Source organism: Vidua macroura, chromosome 2 (assembly GCF_024509145.1).
Source record: "Vidua macroura isolate BioBank_ID:100142 chromosome 2, ASM2450914v1, whole genome shotgun sequence".
In the NCBI taxonomy this organism is placed as follows: Eukaryota; Metazoa; Chordata; class Aves; order Passeriformes; family Viduidae; genus Vidua; species Vidua macroura.
In genome coordinates this window covers 91,168,757-91,193,510 of record NC_071572.1, presented here as the reverse complement: position 1 = coordinate 91,193,510, position 24,754 = coordinate 91,168,757, and the positions used below count along the sequence as shown (strand labels likewise).

The window sequence follows — 24,754 nt, the reverse complement described above, 5'->3', positions numbered from 1 at the left end:
ATCTAGGATGCATTCTAGACTGGAATACTGAGGAGCATTCCCAGGCCCTCCAGTTTAGCTTTACCTTTAATTCATGTCCTAATGTGGCTTCCTTTTAATTTTCCTTTCTCATCTTCCAAAATTCAGTTTATATTGTTTACAGAATAAGAAAATCTTCTCCCTGCCAAGTAAGTAAGCCCTACAATACATATATATTAATATGCCATAAGAGCATAAATCAATTTACCATGTGGCTGCAAGTAGTATCAAAAGTTGTTGTAAGTAACATCTATAATGCCTGGGGCTGCACCTTCTTTTACAGTGACTTAAGCTAACATTAGTTACCAAACCTTTACTAAGTGCTTTTAAATGAAGAGATTTCACTTCTGGCTTGAGAAGGAATAATGGCAGAAGCTTCAACAGTGTTCAGGTATTTCATAGTTGGTATTTAAAAAAAAATAAAAAAAAAATATATATATAATAAAACAGCTGAAATATAGATAAACAAATGTATGAACTTTTAAGCATGTCTGAAATAGATACTCTGAAAATACAAAGGCTGTTACAATTGCAAATCATTTCTCATACTCTACTCTCAGCTAAATTACCAGTTCAAAAAAGCAACAAAAGTGTCTTTTTACAAATTCATGGCAGGTGTTTATAATATTAGAACTTGGCAACAATGTAAAGAATAGCCTTTTAGAGATCTTAAGATTTAATACTACGAACAGAGAAAATTGACAACAGAGTTTTGGGATGACAGGACAACAAACAAAGCACAGTTCTTGATTTATAACAGCAGTTTCAGCAAATAATTCTTTCAGATTAATTTATGATTCTCAGCTAGGATCATGCTTGATGAATTTTGAAGAAAAGAAAGGTGAAAGAAATTTCAGACAGTAAATCACAGCCACTGCTTTTGACCTCAGAATATATATGCATGAGAATTATTAGGCATTGACCTAAGGAGGGGAAAACTGCAGGCAAATAATGTGACAATTTTTGAAAAAGGTAGCAGTGTATGTTTTCAAATGTTTAAATGTTTATAACAATGAACTAAGTCACCAATAACACTGTTTGAGGTATTCTGCTCAGGTGCTGTACAGACAATACTTTCATAGACCAAGTAGGTAATTATCAAACCATTTTTGTGGATAATTATTACTGCAATTCAGAAATTATGTGCTCAGATAATACAGTAAGGCCAAGATTAGAACATAGGACCTTCATACATACACAAAGGGTACCAACATTTATCCAGAAAACAAGAACAAGCAATTTTAATGTAAATTTGGTTAGAATTTGTTTAAGTCTCATCTTCAGTAATGGTCTTACCCTGGTAAACAGTCCCCACATAGTGCATTGCTGGTGGCAGAACAGTTGGCCTTCTGAAACCGGTTAACCAAGGCACAATCCAGACAAGGCTTGCACTTCTGAAAGCCCCAGTCTTCCTTGAATCTGTTTGGCCTGCATGTCATGCACTGTGCATCCTCCCCATATCCAAAGCCGCATTCCTGCAGGGATTAACAAGCAATAGCAAGCTATTCAGTCACTGAGAGCGTGAACAAGAAGAGAATGCTGGGATAAAATGAAGACCTGGTGTAATTATTACTGAGAGCAGGTCTTTCTCGAGACAAAAGCCAGCCTTTCAGCAAGTTCAAATGTGTCTTCCACTGCTAATAATCTCCCTTACTTCTATAAGTAATACTTAGTCATCCACTTTATTCATGAAACCACTGTGTATTTGAATGATAAAGGGCTTCAAGGACTCCCACAGTTTCATTATTACTAGCTTATGGTAGAATTATTGAGCTGTCTGTTTTTTAATTAGGTCAGTCATGTGAAAGCGAAGAAACTGGAACAAGTGAAGTATGAAAGCACTTACTCAGTTACAAAAACAGCAAAGAAGCACTTTGATATTAAGGTTCATAGCTAAGGTGAACAAAGTTAATTGCCAAAGAGAGTGCACTGATCTTCAAAAGCTTGGGACTTCTGTTACCAAATAAACCAGAGCTAGTTAATGACCATCAGCTAGGCACAAAATGTTGCTTAGCCACTAAGAATCTCAAAAACTCAACCCACTGCAGTTCAAACAGTTCTCAAACTGCTGGAAAAGTTTAATAGAGCTTCAGATCACAGGGAGGCACAATATTGTATTATACAAGTAATATTGTTATGGTTGGTTATTTCTGCCAAATTTAGCAGTTTAAAGGCATTATTTCCATTCATTTGCAAAAGGGCACCTAATACAATGGACAAGCTGCAAAAATAAACACCAAGCCGCATGTAAAAGTTTGGGGACTGAATCCTATGAACTGATTACCAAGAACTATCAATCAACTTCTTAGCTCCTAGTTACTAGGAGCTACTCTTCCTTCTATCCTATCAATTTTGCTCGGTACTTTGAAGTTCTATTTGATGCATTAGTGATACATTACAAAACTGCAAGGGGAATACAACAAAAGAAAGAACTAATTAGGAAAGGTGCAACATGGGGACCTTGCTCTCCAGTAGGTATTTTCAGTGGAAGAATAGGGCATCTTCCCAGTGTGAAAGCTGCAGGAAATCTTCAGCTAGGGCAACTTCAGAGGATGTTTCCACCAGTTTGATGTATATAAACATGCATGATGCACGTGTTTGATGCATATAAAAAACTTTTCCCAAAGTCACTAACCAAACAAAATCTGCTGCAAAAAAAAGAAGCTTTTAAATTTTAGAAACACTCTCAAATTCTCTAAGATCCAATGCACTTGGATTCTCCAAGGCTTTGTGCTGAGAAAGCATCTATGGGAGAAGCATCTATGATCAAGCTGGCCAATAGGCATTTTATAGTGCCTCTAACCTGAAATGATAAAGTAACAATAAACAACTTCAGACGTGTTTTACAGGACATTCTAAGAATTTTTAGTTTTCCTTTATGTTAAGAATAAACTTTACTCTCTGAAGAACAAGCCCTCAAGTATGCAGAAAATGAACAATTTACGAAAGCAATTACAAAAAGACACTAAAAATAGTCTTCTTCCTCTGTCTCTAGATCCACTAACTTAAACAATAATTTTTAGTTTTTGTTTCGCTTTCTTTTAGCTGAAATGTAGTTTATTACTACTGAGTACTTTTCAGATCAAGGAGCAGACAGGCAAATCATTGCAGTTAGTAACAAAACAAAAAAAACATCCTACAGTTTCATGCACTGTGTAGCACAGTCCTCCTGTGATATACTGGAATCATATTAAAGCTGGTAGGCCAAAAGTTTTTTAAAAATATAAAAATATTTATTTTCTTTTTTTACTTACTTCAGATATAGAACATTTTATACCATTTTTTTTCAAATTGACAAGTTTCTAATAGGAATCAATGCCAAAGTCATGTCAGTTGTAGCTGCACCTTCCTGTGCTAATTTTTACACTCCATTTCATTTATGCAATTGTAAGACTGTATACAAAGCTACATTATTACCACCAGGGACTGGAACCAGACAAACTTGTGCTAGATTTTGCTCTCCCTAAGTCTAAATAAACTTTTAAATTGAGTATCATTAATCTTTAACACACTTTTTCTAAATATCTACTCTTTCTAGTTAGCTTATCCAAATAGTAGCATTATGGAATACATTACAGCACTCAGTTAAACCATTTATATCCGGATCTTTTGATAAATCACTTGGAATCAGTCCCTCCCAAGTCCTATCAAACTTTCAAATATAAGGCTTGAATTAACTTAATTATAAGTTTTCCTTTCCAGACTACCTTTGAAGCTTTGGATCAAAAAACAAGCAGGAAATAAGAATTAAATGCTTTCACTCACTGGTCCAAACTACCAAAGCTAAGTAAATTGTTTCTAGATCAGATTTGCTATAGCTGGATGTATGGACGCATCCTAGTGATCCTTTGCATCATGGAATGGTTTACTTTAAATCTATAAAAATGGTGGATGCAACATAAAGAAATCTGTCCAAGCAATTTACAGTCTCCCATCTTTTCAAGGATGGTTTCTAAGTCCTTGTCAGGAATTCCACAGATACCAATTCTTAACAACTAAAACTTTATGTATGTGCTTTTTATGTTCACATAATACTTGAGGTAGTTAATTGCCTGGCAGGTGCAAATAAATATTTAAGCTTATAAACCAGGCAGTACTTTAAAAAGATCTGTACTCATAATTAATCACATTCCCCAAACTGAAGGACATGATTTAGATGATGGATTCAACCCCTTTGCAATCTTGGACTTTATAATTTAGCAGTCCAGCAAAGATACAAACAATTGACTGTTCATCTTTTATCAGTGCATGTGCAAAACTGATGTGCACCAGTTTTATCTGGGTTCTATTTACAAAGCTGTCAAGTTATCTGGCTGATGAGATCTGAATAGTTCCCTACTCCCCCTCACTCTCTCCATCCTCCCACTCTTAACTTTAAAAGAGAGCTCATCTCCTGTGGCATTTGACCTTAGGATTGCAGAAAATAGAAATAAAATTTTTAATATAGATTAGCTAGATTTAAAAAAATATATATTTTTGTGCCAGAAATAAAAGAGCACAAATATATGCTGTCTTTTTTTTTTTCTGTTGTAAAGCTTTCTTTGAAGAACAGTTAGCACACTCCTCCCTTTCCCTTTTCAATTAATGAAAATTTTCTCTCTCAAAAGATACACAGGACAAGCCATAAAAACTTAAAACACTTCTTTAGAAAACTGAAGTTAATTAAAAAAAAATATTCAGAATTCAAATGCACCTCAATTTTCTTGATATCTATACAGCTTTCACTATCCCAGCAATGTGCCATCTCTTGACCTTTAACTTACGTATCTCCAGAACAACTCTGTTCAGAAGTGTTTCACTGAGGTATCAAGTGGGGTGACTGGTCAAGGCTGCCTAAGAATCTGTAGCAAACTAGTTAATCAAACTCATAATTTTGTTTCTAGCTAAAAATATTAAAAGCACAGAATAATGCAGACACCTCTTCAAGAACTACCAGGCTACTGTTAAAGTTTTCTTTCACTATGTACTACCCAAACACTGATCCAGACAGAACAACCATAAGCCGAGCAGACTATAAAGGGTGCTGGAGTTAAGTGGTATGGTTTTTCCCTAAGAGTTGAATCTAACACAGACAGTAAATGAAGAGTGAATTAGATTTTAAGTATTATTTCAATTAAAATAACCTCATATTTCATTAAAAAATGCTTTCAGGCATCATTAAGATCATAATCTGCAAGTACATTTTAGAATTGTTTCTAGTTCCACTGACTATCCACAAACTATGTAAATCCCTAGACAACACAGCCAAAGCAGTTCCACTTATGCCATGATGATTACAAGAATACTTGGTATTCTCAAGAAAAAGTTTTCTAGGCATTAAGACACTTAATTGGTGTCGGGTCACTTAACAGGTTGCGGCACTACACTGGTGCTGGGAAATGAAGCTTTTCCTAATACCTTTGAGTACATGGCCTTTTTAAATAGCACACAGTTTTAGCTTCCTAAAGTACCTCAGCTTCATCTAGAATCCAATAATGAGCTGGATCTATCAGCAGAAGTCTCTGAGCAGGACAGGCTGCAACAGCATGCTGCAAACATCAGACTTAGCTGATGTGTCAAAGTGCACAGCTAGGGTCAGAAATAATTCTCAGTGAAGATGATTTGACATGCCTACATGCAGCTGCTTCAGTTTCCAGAAGCATATGCTGGCCTCTCCTGAGCTGAGATCTGGCAGGCTTCCTCACAAGCAGCTCTCTTGCTTTGAAAATTTAAGAGTGACTGCTAAACATGGCAGCAGCTGCTCTTGGTGGCTTCACTTTGACAACACATCGGTCGCAGCACAGCACTCTGACGTTCTTGTGTGAGGACTGGCACATCCACGAGAAGCTTCAAACAGTACCTGCCTCTTTAATTCACAATTCCTTTTTCTGAGACAACATGCAGGTGTCCTCTTTCTTCACCATATACCTGGTACAAGGAAGCGAGCTGTAATACACAGCTCAGCAACCATCAAGCCGCCTCTGTCCCACCAGCTCTCTGTACAGCAGCTGTCTCTCACTGACAATATTTATCATGGCTTACTTGATGGCAGTGCTGGCTTCAGACACTCTCCCTTTCACCTCTTGATTTCTATTCCTTCCTTGACATATTTTGTCCTCAGTGCACAGGCTCAGCTCATAACTTAAAAAAAATGATGGTGAAAGGACTTGAAGGACTTTCATTTCCGTACTTGAACATCTTTAAGAAAAAGGTGAAACACAAACTATGCCATTTTTTTTTGTGCATTAATTGTGATTTGTATAAATTTCAGTAATATATAAGGCTTGATTTATTTCAGAAACATGTATAAGATAGGATGAAAGGCTGTTACTATCAAGCCAAACCAATGACTATTCAGGCACTGGCAAAGGCACTTAAAGAATAAAAGATATTAAATGATTTGTGCTTAACTATGTGATGCTTTGCTATCTCCTAAATGAATGAGAAGTGCCATAATGCTGAGCCACACAAAACAAACACTTCCTTCTGAATCAACACAACCATTTCAGTCTCCTACCCCAGAAGAAAGCGCTGCTTAACAAAAAAAGAAAAAAAACCCAAAAAACCTAACAAAAAACCCCAAACAACACAAAAAAACAACCTGAAACAAAGACTGCACACACTGAAAACTAAGCTAATTCAGTGATTCAAAGGCTTCACAAACATTGCCAAAGACACATTTATAAGAAGAAAAGGCTATACAGAGATTTTTTTTTTTAAATTAACAAATATAAGCAAAAAAACATGGGAAGCAGCTTTCACTCCCTTCCCCATCAATTCTATTGATAAAAGAACAAAGCTTCCTTTCTTCTGATGGCAATATGTTAAAAGTACTTAATAAAAATACAATAAACATAAGTGATCAATGGATTTTGGTTCTAAGCTAATGTAACATTGCAGCATTGTTGTTAGAACAGTATATAGGCAATCAGAAAGGAAAAGCTGAATGTGGTACTTATTCTTTCTTACTTGAAGGGAAAAAAAATTACTTTAAAAATATTTTTGAAAAAGAGAGCCCCATTAACCTGTGACAGCAAAAGCAGAAAAGAATGGTCTAGATTCAGAATTATAAGGCTGGGTTTTTTGCTGGTTTTGTTTTGCTTCATGCTATCAAAGGTGTTTGAAGTTGCTTACCTATACAATAAGGTCAATCCAATAGATTGAGCACTGGTTTGCAACCAAAATTAAAAGACTCACCACTGAATCCCAGAACAGCCAGTTAGAAGAACCTTGAAAGAACATCTGAATCAAACTTCCATGGGTCAGGGACCTGAGCTGATCTGAGATGATCTAGCACCCTGTCCAGTTGCATTCCAAAAGCTCCCAGTGAGGGGACTCTAGGGAAATGGAATGAATGTTCTCACTATAAAAAAAAAAGATTCTCCTGGTACAATTTGTGCCCATCATCCTTTGTTTTGTCTGTATGGTGCCTTGTGAAGAGAAAGCTTCTGTTCCACTCTATGGCCTCTGTCTACTCTGTTCTACCAAAATATTCCTGCATTACATGGGCAAGTTGATTTATGTTAGTGTCTCATGTATAAATTGAGAAAGGGCAACAGCATTTCCCTCAGTTAGAAAGGTGAAGTGTTCATATAGTATAGCAACAAAGATATATATATCTAATTGAAGTTGTAAAAATAAGTATATACACACACACATATACATATATACAGTACACAGCTGGGGTTTTGCCCTGTATTTCTGTAAAAGTCATAACAAGAAAGAAAACTACATATTTAGATTTTAACTGAGGTAAAGTAATTTCTCATACACAAGATGAGAAAAGCTGGGCTTTTGCATTCAACAATACAGGCTGATGTGTTTCGTTACAAACATAAAAAAGAAACCTGTATGTCAATTGCTTAAAACACTCAGGGGGAGCGGAACCAAAAACTGCACTACTAACATTGCATTTTACTATACACTCAGACACACAATCATGCTCATACATGCAGCAGTATATCGAGTTTTAGCCATGAGCACTAAATATTTAATAGGAAAACTGACACATTATTTAGAAACTGTTATTAAACTATAGCATTATTATATCATTGCTTTCTCGCATGTAAAAAAACCAAGCAAACGAAACTTCTCCTGGGCTGCAAATTACTTCAAGTGTATCATTAAATGCCTCTTCCCTTTGTGTTCTGACCTTTGACTTTACATATTTGTTGCTTCAAGCTGTAGTTCTACATGACTACTTTCAACCACGTTTCAGTTACAGCCATAGCATCACATCCTTCACTATGATTCACAGAGAATTGTACCTCTATTTATAAAGGAAATTATGATTCCACTCATTTAGGTTTGATCAAAATCTGTTATTTCATTTCTAGTATAGAAGAAAAAGTATTTTTGAAAGTTTATTACTGTCTGTGACAAGTAACTGCTTACATAGTGAAATTAAGCAAGCCTTGCATTCATATTTTCAAAAACACCAAACTAGCCCTAAGAATCAGGCCTATCAGACTGTAAACAAAAATAGGTGAAGCAAGACCATAATTTCAATAATGTACTATTGCAAACTATAGTCTGGTTGTTTTAGTTTAGCGTTTCTTTATTAAATTGAGTGTAATTACTGATGGCCTTAGTTTTTATGCTTTTGGGTTTCATTTGCCAACTAGTTAAGTATATTATCTGACTATATAAATGCACATAGTACTAGCCCACTGTTATAAAGTGCCATACTTACAAGTGCCTTTATGAATTAAAACATCCTCTAGAACATCTCAGTTCTCAAATTTAAGGCCAATCTGAAAAAATCCCAACTAAACCACTTCCACGTCTTAAGTCATGTCTAAATTTCTGCTTTAACAGCATTGCTTGTATGACTAAGCCTTAACTAATGCTGCCCAGCATACAAAGGGATTCCCACTAAAGTGTGAAACTAAGTATTTCTGTTAATGCACTGAACGCTCACCACAGGGGGTCAAGAGATAGAGAAAAGGTGTCACTCAATTTCAGTAAATCCCTTCAAATCACACTCAAGCTACAATACTTAACTTGTGCTTTTTTTCAGAGCTGAACATAATAGGAACTACAGAGCCATAAACTGAAATCTTCTTTTTCCCCCTGCAGTTTGAACACACATACACACCAAACTTAGTAACGGTTCATGTTAAAAAAATTTCAAAATAAACATTTCAAATTCCCTTAAGCACCCTAAATTCCACCTTCACCATCCTTTTTACACTATCAGTAGAAGTACAAGACAGTTTGCCCTTCTGCATGCAAAGGGCATGCTCTTTATGGCCACACCTCTCCACTATGGATCTGACTGCACAGTAATGTCAGGGTCACAGCTTCACACTCCAACAAATGGGCAATGCTGGACACTGAAGAAAGGGTTTTACACGTGCATGAGTCTTGGTACGTCTACTCACCCTTGCTGACACCACTCTGCACTCTCTGCCTTACCATCCTCACGTCTCTGGCAGGACACATTTGCTCCCTCAAGACATCCCATCTCCCAAGACAAAGAACTCATTTTGGTGCCTCTTTCACCTCCAGTAACTGAGTTAATGAATCCCAACACATTCCCCCCCTTTCAGCTATGTCTTCCTTCATTGTTCTCCATCCCTGCTCATGCACAGTGCCTACTTTCTCTGGACTGAAAACAACGAAGATCCCCCTCGTGACTTGCATTCAGACTTGGAATTTTGTTGAAAATTTTTCCAAGTGAACTTTCTAGTTCTACTGAATCCCATCCCATAATCACAGCCAGCATTCATCTCTGTTGATTAATTTCCACTGTCCTAAAATCCTTGTAATTCAAAAACTTTTGTGGGGATTTTCTTTTAGAAGAGATGCAATTGTTAAATTTTGCTCTTCAAAAGAGCAAAATGCAATTATGTAAGATTCACAGCAGTATTTCCTTCTCCATGATATCAAAATGATATCTTATGTGCTTTCTAAATATTATAATGTGTTCTTCTGGCCTCAACTTTTTCAATTACTTTACATGGCATAAAGATAAGAATTAGGTTTATAGCATTTTTAATGAATTGTAAAACAAAGAAATTGAGCCTGACTTGAATCTGACTTCCTAAAGTGCTCCAACCACAGACCTAGTGAAAACAGAACAATCACCTATCTCCCTCCTGTTCTAAGGAAATGTATTAGCTCTCATTTGAATCTTATTGTGTATTTATGTACTTGTGACCATTTTATTATAAACTATTCTGTTAGGACAAGAAATCATACATAAAATATTTAAACTTTGTCACCCAAAATCCAGAACCAGTTGTGAATGTCAGCACTGTAAAAATTCAGCCCCTCCATGTCAGCAGTCTGTACCAATCACAGGTTTTAAATTCAGTTTTCACATTCTCTTCTACAGAGTAAGGTTATGCAGTCTTAACTCCCTGTAGTTTTTTTCCCCCTTTGTAGTTTTTCCCCCACGTTTGTTGCACTAACTCACCTTTAAAACAATCATTTGAGAGCCCATCAAGATGCACTGCCTACTTTATTAGTGGCATCATCATTTCCCGAACTGATCATTTTATATAAAATGAAACAGATAACATGGTTCTTGAAAAACTGCAGAAGGCTCAAATGCCAAAACAGTATGTATTTTCATGTAAGTACAGATATCCATCATTTTAGATCAAATACATAAGTGCTCTTATCAGAAATAAAGTAAATTCAAGAAAGCACGATTTCCTTACCTTTGAGAGTTCCATTCCAGGTCCACATTGTTTGCAGAGGATACAGTTTCCAGTCTGGTCCCTAAATTCTTGTTCTCTGCAGTCTCCAGTCTCACAAATTACCTTACTTAGCTAAAACACCCAAACCAAAAACAAAACAAAAAAAAAAAGGGTAAATTCATCACAATATATTAAATCTGAGAAATAAATCCATGTTTTGATCTTAAAAAGAACTTTCTGAATTATTAATTACCCTTAGTTCTACAGGAAGCCAGAGTTAAGTACACTGAGCAGGCAATGTAATTGTGTGCTGTACTACATTCTGTCCATAAACCAAATACTCCAAGCACCTAAACTATGTACACAGCACACTGGAGTAAGAGATGGCCACCTCTGAAGTGAAGCAGTATATTCACCTATATTTTCTGTTCTAGTCCACTCCTTCATCCATGAAGAGGCTCACAAGGTAAAATTTTGTAATTGTGTATGAGGAGCAGCCAGAAATTATATGAATCAGTGGACCAAGCTTAAGCTCAAATCAATAAAATGTGTAAGCATTGTCTGCATGCAGCATTTGAAGACCTTTAGTTTTAGCAGTAATGTGTAAAACAAAAGACAGTTTCTGCGTTCAGTACAATTTTTTCAACATGGGGGAAAAATATTAATCTTTAACTTACCAAATATGCTAGTAAAATGACAAGCACCTTCAGTTTATCACCTCTTTGTAATCCTTTAGCATCCATTTCTTGTGATTAAACCTCTCTCCCTAGAAAAATATAAAAAGAAAAAAAAATCATTATATTTACATTGTTTAAATTGCAGAAGTCATGTGTCCATTGTACTTCACAACACTTGGCATGTCAAAACACAATCTGTCAATGCCATTAACATTTTCAAATGGATTCTTGGAAGCTCCTAAACAACAAACATATGCTTTAAAAATCATATGCCTTTTGAAGACAAGACAACAAACACAAAGTTTCTATAGTTTTAAATCTCAAAACAAGAGATAGCTAACAGTCCAGATTAGAGAACATCAGCATTTATTAATCTAACATCCCTAACATACGTCTCTTGCTTGTTAAACAATAAGTACGTGATCAACAGACAAAAATAAATTTCTTCAAATACACCATGTTGTTTTTATCATTTAAGAGTAGAGACTGAAAAATGAAAGGATGGAACCCAAAACAAAAGTATCAGAGAAAAACATTAAGAACAGTCACAAAATGCTTTCCAATGTGGAATTACTGCAAGCATAATATGCTTTCAAAAAAATAAAATCAGAATGAACATAAACTATAATTAACACACAATTTCACATTTTACTTCATGAATACCCTAGTTAACAAATTCTAATCAATAAGAAGAAAGTATACTTCAGTGTCACCATTGATTTTTTTTTAAGATAAGCTGTATTTTGAAGTGTAAAAAGAGCAAAAGTCTACTAGAAAGAACAGAGCAGGTAGAGATGTGTCAGACAGCACTCCACAGGAAAGTCAAGATGACATTTTAATGGTTATTTCTCACTTAGTGATAGTAATGGTCTATGGGTCAATGACAATTACCAGCTTAAATGCATGTCAACATGGGTAAAAAGGAAGACATACTCTCAAGGAATACGAATACATACAGATATCGTATTTGACACAGGTTTATTTTTTAAGTCTGGGGGAAAAAAAATTATGGCAAGAGATATTAAATGGAAAAATCTCAGAAATAATTCTGGATGACCAATACACAACTTCATGTAAAAAGTACTGTAGAACAACTAGAAAAATGAAAAAGGAGAGTCAACAAATATTACAAGTTCTGAAGTCATGAGAAGCTGACAATTCTAATGCTGAAAAAAAATAGGTATGTACGAACAAAACAATTTCTAGTTATAGCAAAGAGCTAACAGTGGACAGAGACACTAAAAATACTGTTAAGGGAACTCAGAAATTTCAAGAAAAGTTTCTCATCTGTTTTCAGAAAGATACAAAATGGGTAAATACACACACCATACATTATATCTTCTAGCCAACAGGTAACCAAATATCTTCTAAGTAAAACCAGATTAGATAAGGGACAAATTGTGAGACTTTGTACCACAGTAACCTTGAAATATGTATCAAGAAAGGCTTAATTTTGATTCTGTTCAATTTTGCTCTTCATTCCCTTTGGGATGCTACAGAAAATCAAGAATAATATATGAAGAAATTAAAAAATAACTAAGAATCTTAGTACAATAAACAACTCTACACTGCATTACAGAAAAGCAGTCCTGTAAAACAAGCTTGACTTCACTTGATTCAGAGAAGACAAGACAGTAAAGCTAAAAGTCTAGGAGTTAAATTAAATAAACTGGTTAAATATTGATTTAAAGAATCATGCTGAAATTAATGGGATTTGGGAGAAAAATCCCCATTAACTTTTTTATTTCAGGTAATACTGTTTAGTGGAAAAATAAATACTTCATGCGCTTTCTTAATTGCTATAGGACCTAAAACTTTACAGAAGTGTGAAAAGGAAATAAACGTGTAAATATAATTGAATTTCTTAGATTTGAATGTCAAATGATTACTCCACATCTGATGTATTCCTTAATAATTAAAAAATAGCTAAATCATAATATAGTTCTAATGCAATTATGACCATCTATAGAATACTACCAAAAACTTCAAAACCAGGATTCTTCCTAAGGTTAAAAGTAAGTTTCATTTTAAGTTTCAATATTTACTTTTGCTTCTGAAAAGAGATGTGTAACATATCAAAAAGAAACTGAAGAGTGTAATAGTTGTATATTTTTGTGTCAAGTTTCACATAGACTTTTCAATACAAAAAATACCGGTGAGCTGTAATAAGCCTAATGATCTAAAATACAGAGCTGTAACGTAATCTAAGAAGTCTATTTTTCTGTGTAAGCCACCTGAAGCGTGGTAAAAATAAAGCAAATTAAGAACAGCCAAATTAACTGCCCTTCAGACTAATTATCTGCAATAAAACTATATTAGCTTAATGTAATTCAGGTATATTAACCCCTATATCTTTTCTCCAATATGTAATAACTTGAAGATTTAATATTGTTTAAAAATCAGTATATATACAACTTATCAAAATCAATGCTGAAACAAAGCTAATTATGTATTTTCATCTTTTAGTATTCTGGAGTCACAATGGAATAAAAATCAAATGCCAGTATAGAACAAAAAGCAGTATTAAAAATCTTGCTGGTCATGCTGACACCTTGTATTTCAGTTTTGGAATTGCCCTGTTATAAGATCATCTTTTTATAGCAAGTACCTCAAAGACTTTTAGAACATACAAAGCACATGGCAAACCATCATGTACCACAATACATTTTGTTCACTTAGGTGTGAAATTTGATTGCAGCTGTGAAATGTTCTCTATTTAAAAGAAAATCTACTGCCTTTATAACAGTCTTGCCAAGTCCAATCACCAGGAGTTCCACAATCCAGAGTAAATTTTCAAGATCAAGCGTTTTATAACTGGCATCAAACTATCAAGGACTTCTCCAACTTATCCTGTGCTTGACTAAGGTTCAGTTTTTTGTCTGATCATTACAAGTTTCATGATCTCTTATAGCTTTAGGCCTATATCTTCTGTATAATAAGGCTTCTATAATCAACAAAGATTCCAAAAGAAGCTTGCAGGTATATGGACCTTAAACTTCAGAGCACTTCAGCAGCACCAAAACACATTTAAATAATTTCAGCAGACATGTATGAATGCTTGTGGTACTCTACCATGCCATCATTGTGCCCATTGTCACCACTCCTGCCAAAACAACACTGAAGACTCTATACTGACTATCATGCGAGAAAGAAATGAGCCAGTGTACAAGAAATAACAACTGTTAAGAGGACAAATAAAATAAGATGTTTCTTTCATGATAACATTTTGATAAAAATAATTGAAAGCCACCTTAATAACTCATTGTATTGAATGCAAGTCCCAAAGGAGAGATAACTGTGTCAGCTGCATGTTTCCTGTTTCAATCTCCAGTTTGGTAGAAGTCCTGCTAAAAAGCAGAGACTGCAGCACATAATAATAGGTTGCCATTGGGCAAATTTCTTCTCTCACGATACCAAGTGGCATTATACTAATGTCTGTCGGACACCAGCCATTCACCTCATGCTTTCAAGTAAGAAGTTATTAGAAGTTTTTTGCCTCTAAAACATGTGTGAGTAAACAGAGGTTCCATACCTTTAAAGACTATTTGCTCTTGTCCAGATACTGTTATTTAAAATGCTGAGTTCAGTTATACTCAAATTTATTAGAAGAAAGAAACCTGTGGACAGAGTTTTTTAAGGTCACTAAATCATTCCAAATACATCTTATTAGGCTAACAGTAATATACTTGCCTAAAATGCTCAGGGAAAAGCAATCATTACTGGTAATGTACTGAACTCAGGATAGGGAACTTGCATAAGGAAATGCAGTTGCATAATTTTAAGGTCATCTAAGGCCTACTATGCATATGGATAAAGAGGGCAATATCAAACAATAAATTAGAAGCATGTAAAAAATGTATTGTGGAAGTAAGAACTTCCAGACTTTTAGGGCTCTAGAATCCATGGCCCTCTAAAATTTACTCTTACATTTACCAGCTTGCTTAAATAGTAGTCATCATTTTATTTCAAAGTCCATATCAGTAAAATATTTCTTTTGTCTCTCCAAAAAACTTCAGGTTGCACCATGAAAGGCACGCCACCTCAAGAATCAAAGCAGCATGACTAAATTATGGCTGACTAGCAGGTTTCTCAGACACGGAAGCATCAAAACTTTGAAGTCAACATCATCCATCTTCTAAGGGAAACTTTAGAAATGGTGAAGAGTCCCAACTTCACGTTGACTTAACTTGAAGTTGTGAATTCCCAGTTAATTTACAACCAGGTCTTAAAAATTTCTCTTATTTGATTTTATACTTTTACTTGATGACCACTTTTCACACACTTTATAACACTGGCAGAGCACTCTGAGAAGTTCTGGGTAAGAAAAGAGGGATGAAAATATCACCATTTTATCTTGCCAACAGAGGTCTCTGCTATCCAACAAACAGGGTCTCAGCTCCTTTCTAACCACCTACTTCCCACCCGCAGCTGTCAACTGCATGCAATAAAACAAGGAGTGGCAGATGGCTTTAGCAGAGTCAGTGCCCCAGGGGCAAGAAACAAGAGAAGGGAAAGTACTCATGCTGCTGCAACGACAAAGACAAAGCAAGGGAGCAAGTTAGAGACAAGAACTTCCACTACAGCACTGCACATTGTTATTTCTGTCTCACAGGTCTAGAACACCTTCCCTTTACACCCTGCTCACAACCCTTGTAGTCTTCCCCTTTGTGAAGTAAATAAGGTCTTGCCTGACAACATTTGCTCCAACTTTTCTGAAAAATGTGGGAAAAAAAACTCCATACAGTCAGCTAGGACATCACATTCATCAATTAAATATCGTGTTGAAAAGATCTGTGTTTTACCAACCTGCCACACAGGAAATGTATGACATTAGGCCGCTAGGGATTTATTTCTAATTTTGTAAAGACAGAGGTAGCAGATTAAAGTTAGAACCTTGGTGGTGATTGAAAACATTTAGATGTATTTTAGGAACTGGGAGGGGCGGGGTGGGGGGGGGAATGAGAAGAAGACAGGTTCACAAGACACAGCCAGGAAATATTTGTGCTGCTTCTGAGTACCACACACTTCAAGTTATGTTAATTGAAGTACTTGTCTTTACAAGAATAATGGTGATAAAGCAGTTTACCGTTTGTGTTCTTCAACATATCCAGCTTCTCATTAATTAGATATTAAAGTGAAATATTGTAACTAAGGTGCAATGTGGCAACATTTTTCCTACACATAAACAAAGCTTTTTAGAGGATCAGAGCCTGTGATTCACACAAGAACTCCCACTCTCATCAAAACTGATGAGCCTACTCACACAACATCAAAACTGTGGTAAAAAAAATGTTGCTCCTTCTGTTTAATACATCTCACCCATCTCAAGTTCTAGGAGAAACTGGTATGCTAGATGAAAGCTCAGCGTCAAGATGCACTTGTACTTTTGTACTCAGATATGTGAATAAGTAATACATTGAGAATGCCAGTATTATAGTCATACTTCATTTACACCAAAATATACTAATAGTTATTTTTCAAAGTAATTTTTAGGGATCATGAATTATAAAGCATTGGGCTGGTTAATATAGTTAATACACTTTTCAATGGCGCAATGCCAATATGCTACATTTATCCAGCCAACCTTGAGCAGTGTTGGATGGCATGCAATGTCTTAAAAACCACAGACGTGAGCTACTTTCATTCACACCATTCTCTTTTACTATGATTGCAAGTAGTTGAAAGTGAGAAAAAGTGACTCTTACCTCCTTAACTGACACTTTGAGCATCTTACTAGTAAACTAACAAAGAAGCTTACTTCTAGGTCTAAAAGAAACCAAAAAAAACCCAACAAACCAACCAACCAACAACAGCAACAAAAAAAACCCACTCAAAAAACCCAACCCTTTTCTCTTATGGTAACAAGCTCCCAGGTAACATACCTAAGTAACTTGCTTTACACCTGATGGTGAAGGTGTGCTTGAAAGAGATTGTGCAGTAGTTAAGAAACCTACTACAGATTGAATCAATTTGCCACTTACTCACATTAAATGCTACTGGACCACTTTATACACTTGATAAAAGTATCCATCTAAAGTGGTTGTAGATATAAAGGTGGTAAATAAGCATTTACACTTTTCACAAACATCAGGTAAAGCTTTCGGTCCAAGGTCAGATTAAATGGGGACAGCCATCAGGAAAGGAAGTCAAACAATCAAAACCTTTTCAATAAACCGAACTGTAACTGGAGCTTTTAAACCTCTTACCAGCCAAAAGAAAAAGCGGGGAGCTCCTATTCCTTCAACTCCAGCTCTAATACTGTTTGAAGCAAGCAGCAGCTTATTTACGCAGCCGACACGAGAAGCGCTTGTGAACATGAAAGCCCGGCTTTCAAGGGCTTTTTGTTCGCCGCACTCCGGGGCGTGGAGCAGCCACTCCAGGGTTGTCGAGACCTGCAGAACCCACCAGCAGCAGCCGCGGCTCCGTGGCTGCGCCGTGCCCCGCGTACCCACCGCGGGACGCCGCGGGGGCGGCTCGGAGCGGCAGAGCCGGAGCCGCCGCGGGGAGGCGGGGGCCCGGCCGAGCCCGCCCCCGCCGCCCCGCAGCCTGCGCTCTCCGCGGAGCTCGCTTCCATCACCTCCCTCGCCGCCCGCCGCGGGCCCCAGGGACAGGCGGCGCGGGTCGGTGCCAGGCGGGGCGGCCTCGGGCCGGCGGTGCCCGGCCAGCCCGCCGTGCCCCGGCGGGGGAGCCGCCGCTTCCCCCGCGGCCGCGCCGCTCCGCGGCCCGGCTGTCGCACGCACCCACCTGACACGCCGCGGCTGCGGCCGCCCCGGCCGGCCCAGGAGCGCTCGCCCCGCAGCGCCCCCGCCGCCGCCACCGCCTCCCCGCGGCGGCCGCCCCGTCACCCCGGCAACGCCGCGCCGCGCCCGCCCCGCCCCGGGCCCGTCAGCTGAGCGCGGGCAGCCAATGGGATGGATGGATGGATGGATGGATGGATGGATGGATGGATGGATGGATGGATGGATGGATGGATGGATGGATGGATGGATGGATGGATGGATGGATGGATGGATGGATGGATGGATGGATGGATGGATGGATGGATGGATGGATGGATGGATGGATGGATGGATGGATGGATGGATGGATGGAAGGATGGATGGATGGATGGTATGAGTGGGGGTGTGTGCCTCCTACCACTGGTGCGAAGCCAGGGTGAATCACAAGTGAGGGGCTGGTACCCCTTTTATCCCACCAGGAGGACAATATAGCAGGGCACTCCTGTGCCCACCTCTGCTTCCAGATGCTGCCTGGCATTGGGACTGCAGTCTTGGCATTGCTAATCCCTCTCAGACTCAGGCTTGTGGTTGCTGGGCTGTTCTAGAGGTACTGGCCCTTGGCCACTGTTCAGGTAAGTATACAATGAGTCCTTGTAATTCAGCAAAGCCCTTTCCAGCTCTCCTGCCCAAAAAACATGTCAGAGGCTTTCTGACAACACACTGCAAATTCTCCTTTCTGCCAGCCCTCCTCTCCAAAGTACTTGAGTAGCTTTTTTTTCCCTGCTACATCAGAGCCTGAAATATTTAATCCATTGTGCAGGTAATAAGTTACCCAGCTGTAAGCACAATGTCGATACCAAATGCAAGTATCCATGGAGAAATGGAGAGATCTAGCCCTTCATGGATAGTAAATTTTTTATAGTCGCTAGGTTGGGTGTTACTGTGGCTTACTGTGACACAAATTAGGAGGTTTTCTGAAGTTAGTGATGCTCCAAGATTGGGGAAACTAATCTTGGAGACCTTGGTAAAAGTACTGCTGCTGCAGGGATTTCAGGTCATTAGTTTTACTTCTAATGAAAAAGTTAATGATCCACTTACAGTCTAGACAACTTTACAGACACACAAGGAACTGGGTTAGGCTCTGAAAAAATGAACAAATGATTATACTGGGAGGTAAAGCATTTTCAAATAAACAGAATTTTTGGAGCTCTTCACCAACAAAAGTTTGAATATCACCAGCCAAAGGGTTTCTCTAAAAACAAGGAGTGCTTATTGAAGTCCAGCAAGTTGTATGCAAAGAGAGAAATTATTGCTGCAAAACTAGTTGTTTTTAATTATAAAACCCAAACAACTCAGAACGTACAGGGATTTTCATGTAATTTTCTTCTAAAGGGCCGTCATAGAAGAGCTTTGCTTCAGGACCCTTGCCAGGAGGAGCTCTGCAAGAGGCTGGAATTTCAGTGAGGAATGGCATACTGCGGCGCAACAGCAGCGCATCTGTTGTGAATAGCAGCTGCTGCACAGGACTAAGCATTGTACACAGTCTCACTATTTACAGACAATCTGTTGTATTTTATCTGTTTTCTGGAGCCACCAGTGAAACTATTGCGTGAGTTTTTCTTAGTAGAATCATCATGTATGTTTCAGATACTTGTTTTAAAGCAGTATAGTTAGACAAAGGTATTAAAATACCCCAGAGTTCTTGAAGTGTTGACTAAACACTCAGGATTACCATATAAAGAAACATTAAGACTTTCATCAGACAGTGGGTTACTATGCTAATGAACTCAGAGCAACGTGTTGTCTGTAACACTGAAATGTAAACATTTAAGTCCTTGTTGTAGCATGGAAAATCTTTCCCCTGAATGTAAAATGGATGAATTAGTTCCATTCATCATGGAAAGGTATTGAAAATTGTAGTGTTTACTTTGTTTTAAATCATGATGCTTCTCAGGAAATTGAAGAAGTGAATTGTTAGAACTAGTACAGAGATTCTCACTACAACAGAGAAAGCAAAAAAGAAATACTTGGAAAGCAGTTTCAGCTGACCCCTTTGATAAGACTAAGTTGCGTGACATATCTGATGTGGAAGCAGAAATTGTACAGCAATAGGAAGTTGTTATCTCCATATCTCAAATGCTAACACAGTTCCCCCAGTCAACTGTGAGATAGATCTACTCTTGTTATGACAGCTGTTGGAAACTGATGTCAGTATAACTGTGCAATGTCTTTTGATAATCTTAACTATTACAAACCTTAAAATATGTTTATGATGTTATCTGAGGCACACTGTTTGAAAATGGCTCTATTTATAATCAGAAATTGCTCAAGCTATTTTAATAAATAAATCATATACTTGGGAGTTTCCTAGTCAGATCAGCTTGAAAAAGCATTGTGAACTTTTTGTTTCTGAAGGCTTAAGCCTGAGGATTAATTAATGTTTATACAGTTCTTAGTAAAAGCAAAGTTACTAGTGCCAAGAATTATTCCTATTTAATCTTTAAAAGTCAGATCAATGACAGGCTAAACTGTCAGAGAACTGCTATTTAAAACAACAACAAATGCTGAAAATTCTCTTCCCACCATGCTTGAGTGTGTTCAAGTGTGCTTTCATTTCAGCTGCACTTACATACAGACAAGCAAAGATTTTTTCAGCTTAATTGGGTTGACGCCCATCTTTGTTTAAATATCTGGGGAGATTACCTAAAACCCTAGGGACTTCTTACAAAATTAAAAAAAACTTTGTTTATTAAATGCATTTTCAGGGCCTAAATGTTGCGAATAATTATCAATACAAATCCTACTCAACAGTGTAATCTATCTGATTAACCAGTGTTCCTTCTGTGTGCAACTTCACCCATTTGTGTGATAGGTCAGACCCTTACAGTGATAGTTTAATTGCATTACACTTGCACAGCTATTTTGACTTCTGAGGAAAAAGACTCTTTGTGTTATCTTTTAAAATTTACTTCCCTTTCTACTTTACACCAAGCAGAGGTAAAGTTTAGAAACAATTTTCATCAGAAAATAAACGTACATATTGGAAAACAAACAACAAGCAAGAGGGGACTGGAAAGGCAGAGTATCAGTGAAGCATAGAGTTAATAAATAAAGCCCTGTTTTCAGGGTTACAGGAACGTATTTTAGTACATCATTGTTACTTAGGGAGAAATACTAATTTTGCTTTGGCTATGCCTTAAATGATATTCTTTCTTGACAGCTATACACATATTATTCATACAGTGCTAATTACTTTCCTTATAATATAATTGACTTGTTAAGTAAGAATATGAATTAATTGGTGGCATAGAAAACTAAGTGATTCCAAGTCAGGCCTAGTTAATCTGTGTCTGGCATATTATCTCTTGATATTCAGTAAATTGAAGTTTTATATATACAAATATTACTTTAATTAGAAGAAACAAACTTTGCAGACTGACCAATGAAAGCTATCTACATTTATCTGGAAGTGTTGATAACTTGATCTTACTCAGATGCAAGCAGACTGAAAATTTGGGTTTGCATGTTGCACTATGGTGCACACTGAAATATCAACATCTTGAAGGTCCTGTGGACTGGTAGACGTCTCACAGAATAGTGTTCAAGTGATGCTTGACAGCTATAATTTATGCTGACTTTTAGTTGCAATTTGTTAATAAATGTATTTGAGATTTATATACACTTAAATTTAGACTTAAGACTATATAAGTCAGTATTACTAACGACCATTAAGACTAGATCTTCAAAGACCTCAGTGTCTGGAATGTTTGCAAGTCTGGTCCCAATTATGGGTTCTAAGTTCTTCTGAAAATCTACATTATATTTAAATACTACAGAGGGAGTTGGAGTCTTATTTTAACACTCTGACTCCAGCTGCAGGCATAGAACACTTATTGATTTGGCCCAAAATCACACAAAGATCTGGCCCTTTAAATCTGCAAATGTGTGAATGATCCTAAACCTTCAAAAGATTGTTCCCTTATAATGAATTTCTGGAGTAGATGTCTTAAAATTTCCTCACCACAATACTTTTCATAAATATGAGTTTGAGGAACAGGATGCAAAACACTGTGAGTGGAAATTGCATCACTAAAATGCAGCAAAACTTCTACGAAGTTCAGCAAAACTAGTTGTTGTTTCTTTAATATATTTATTAAAATGCCTTAGAGGAAACTTCTATCATCAGGTTCGAAGATTACTTTTATTTTCAAGATTTCATAGGGTACAGCTGAACTATAATCTCTTCAGTCTTAAAATAAAAGCATTTCCTTTTGTATATAAGGATGTTATGCTTATAAATTTAGTTCTAATAAGTTGTGGAAGTGGAGACTTTTTTTCTTCTCAAGTATGGAACTATCAGGCTTAAAAGTGTTGTCTGAACAAGACACAGTTTAATAAATGCACTGAGAGCAAATGAAGTATTATCATGTATAGGAGATATGGTTGGTCTTTCCTTAGAAAATAAGTACTCCCCTGACTCATGTAATGTATGTATTCAAATATAAATTTACAAAACCATAGATGGTATGAGTGAGCAGTGCAACTCAAAATCTTAGGTACCCCCCAAAGCATTGAAAATACTGGGTTTGCTTCAGTTTTTCAGATAGTCTGTTCTCTATATAATTCTGCCCAAGAGCTGCAAACAAAATGCTGCATAAATTACAAACAATCTTTTGAACTTTGTACACACAATGATGTGTAGTATTATTGATTATGTGAACTTTATAATTCCTCAAATTCTTGCAACACAAAACTGAAAAGCAACCCCAAAATTCAGTACCTGTTATCTGATGAAGTTTTCCCGTGCCAGAGTTTCTGCAGCTTAATTTCACACTGCCGGAGCTTCTGTATTAAATGCTTTTACCTCCTTAAAAAAAAAAAAAAAGAAAGAAAAAGAAAAAGAAAAAAAGAAAAAGAAAAGAAAAAAAAAAAAAAAGTATGTCAGCACAAGCCCAGACGAAACTCCAAATCCGGGAAAATAAAATTAACCATGCAGATCAAAGGCAGACGAGCACTGAGACCAAATGCCTGTAATCTGATCAGTGATCAGTTGCCGTACATCAAAGGCAGTGCTTTGGCGAGGAGAAAGAGCTCCTTTTCCAGCAGGTAGCTGCACTCAAATTCTGCCTTTCAGTGCTCCGCACTGGCTCTTTTCCCCCTTTCCTTGCTTGTGCTGGGAGAATGCACACGATTCTGAAATGCTTGGGGTTGAGTGGCTGGATCTGTAGCTTTTGAGTTCCCAAGCTGTGTTGTGGATTGTGTGTTGGAAGCTTTCCCCAGTGCCAGCGGGTTCCGCTTTATCCCTTTCATCTCGCTGAGCTGCAGATCCCATGACATCATTCAATGCTGTGGGACTGGTTAGAGAGCTGTAATACTGCCTGTGGGGGAATGCAGCTAAAGAGCAGCAAGAGTTTGCATGATTTCTAATCAGGTTAGTCCATTGTAGCAAACCCAAGGCTCACTTCAAAGTCTTCACTGCATTTAAGTTTCCTCTCGAGAAGGGAGAATAGTGTAGCTAGAAAGTTTTCTTTAAAAGATGCTTTATAATTTTGTCTGCAAAAGGAAGTAACAATCTTCCATAGAGTTCTGAAAGTCAGACATGAAGGTCAGTTTGCTAGGCAGCTGTAACACACGAGAGAAAACTACTTTTGTTCATCTCTTTGTTGAGATTTGGAGCAGAGAAAATGGTGCATTTTGCATGCTGGCATTGGATTTTTGCACTGGCAAAACCAAGCACAATAGAGCATGCTCTCAGTCCCTGGCTCACATCCTCCCTGCTGCTTACTGTGTGGCCTCTTGCAAATCATTTTATTTGAGCCTGATTCATCTGTGGCTCATGATTCCCTTACATAAATGAGCTGTGAAGCTGCCATAAGTAACTCACAGAAGTGTTTTTCAGTGTAAAGGCATTTTTTAGCTAAAGTACATTTGAAGTGGTCACCATCGCACAGAGGGAGGCTTTTGGGGTCATGAAAGAATATGGACAGACATTCTCTGTGCTGCTGCAGGTCATAGCTCTGAGGGTTGCTGGAGGGTCCTGTGTAGCCCTGGTGAGCAGGGGAATCCTCAAGGCTGCTGTGACTTTCTCTCTTGCAGTGCAGAGGAAAGGCAGAAGAAATGTACTACTGAATCTCATATTCAGTGATTTGAGGCTAAGTTAGCTTTTGGCACAGAGATTGATTCAGCCCTCTGTACTTCGGCTGTTAATAAAAGATACAAATATCAAGCAGGATGGATTTTAGGATAATCAGCCATATTGAAGATGTCGCTGAAGTTCCCATCCACGCATACCCCATACTTTGGGCATACCACATGTGCAGATGAAAGTGATACGAGCCTGTCAACCGGTAGACACATGCAAATACTTGCACACCGACTAACCGAGAATTCATTTAAAAAGCAAAAGTCGAAAGAGGCAGTATGCTAGACCCTTTGCCTTAATCGCTAAAACAAAAGCAAACAATCGGCGGATAATGGGCACCGGCTAGCCGAGCGCGGGAGCGATAGAGGGTCCGGCGGAGATGCCTCGTTCTGCTCCTCGTGTGTGGGCTGCAGCCTCCTCCTGTCCGTGCTCGTCCCCCGCTCCTTGCCTTGCTCAGCCCGGCCGCTGCCGCTCCCGCCGCCCGCGCCGCTCGGGGATGATGCTCCCGCCGCACTCGGTGGGATAGGGAGCCTTCTGCTGGTGGGATGGCGCACTGTGGTTCGGCAAGGAGCA

The 24,754-nt window shown here is 37.8% G+C and overlaps 1 protein-coding gene across 5 annotated transcripts in view; it reads right to left on the bottom strand.

Annotated features, from left to right (window-relative positions):
• The window catches only part of TNFRSF19 (TNF receptor superfamily member 19), a 56,936-nt gene extending 33,818 nt beyond the window's left edge, over nt 1-23,118 (bottom strand). For 2 of the 5 annotated variants that reach the window (XR_008435895.1, XM_053971386.1), the window contains exons 1-4: nt 22,820-22,938; nt 11,321-11,409; nt 10,665-10,775; nt 1,315-1,493 (exon numbers count right to left, since the gene is read on the bottom strand). Coding sequence is in view for 4 of the 5 variants with exons in the window: in XM_053971386.1 (XP_053827361.1) it covers nt 1,315-1,493; nt 10,665-10,775; nt 11,321-11,386 (356 nt within the window). In the remaining variant the exon portion in view is untranslated. Of the gene's footprint in view, nt 1-1,314; nt 1,494-10,664; nt 10,776-11,320; nt 11,410-17,526; nt 17,598-18,064; nt 18,142-22,819; nt 22,939-23,098 lie in introns of those variants that run through there. The other 3 variants (XM_053971387.1, XM_053971388.1, XM_053971389.1) reach the window with 3 other exon arrangements.
• Between the last annotated feature and the right edge of the window lie 1,636 nt (nt 23,119-24,754).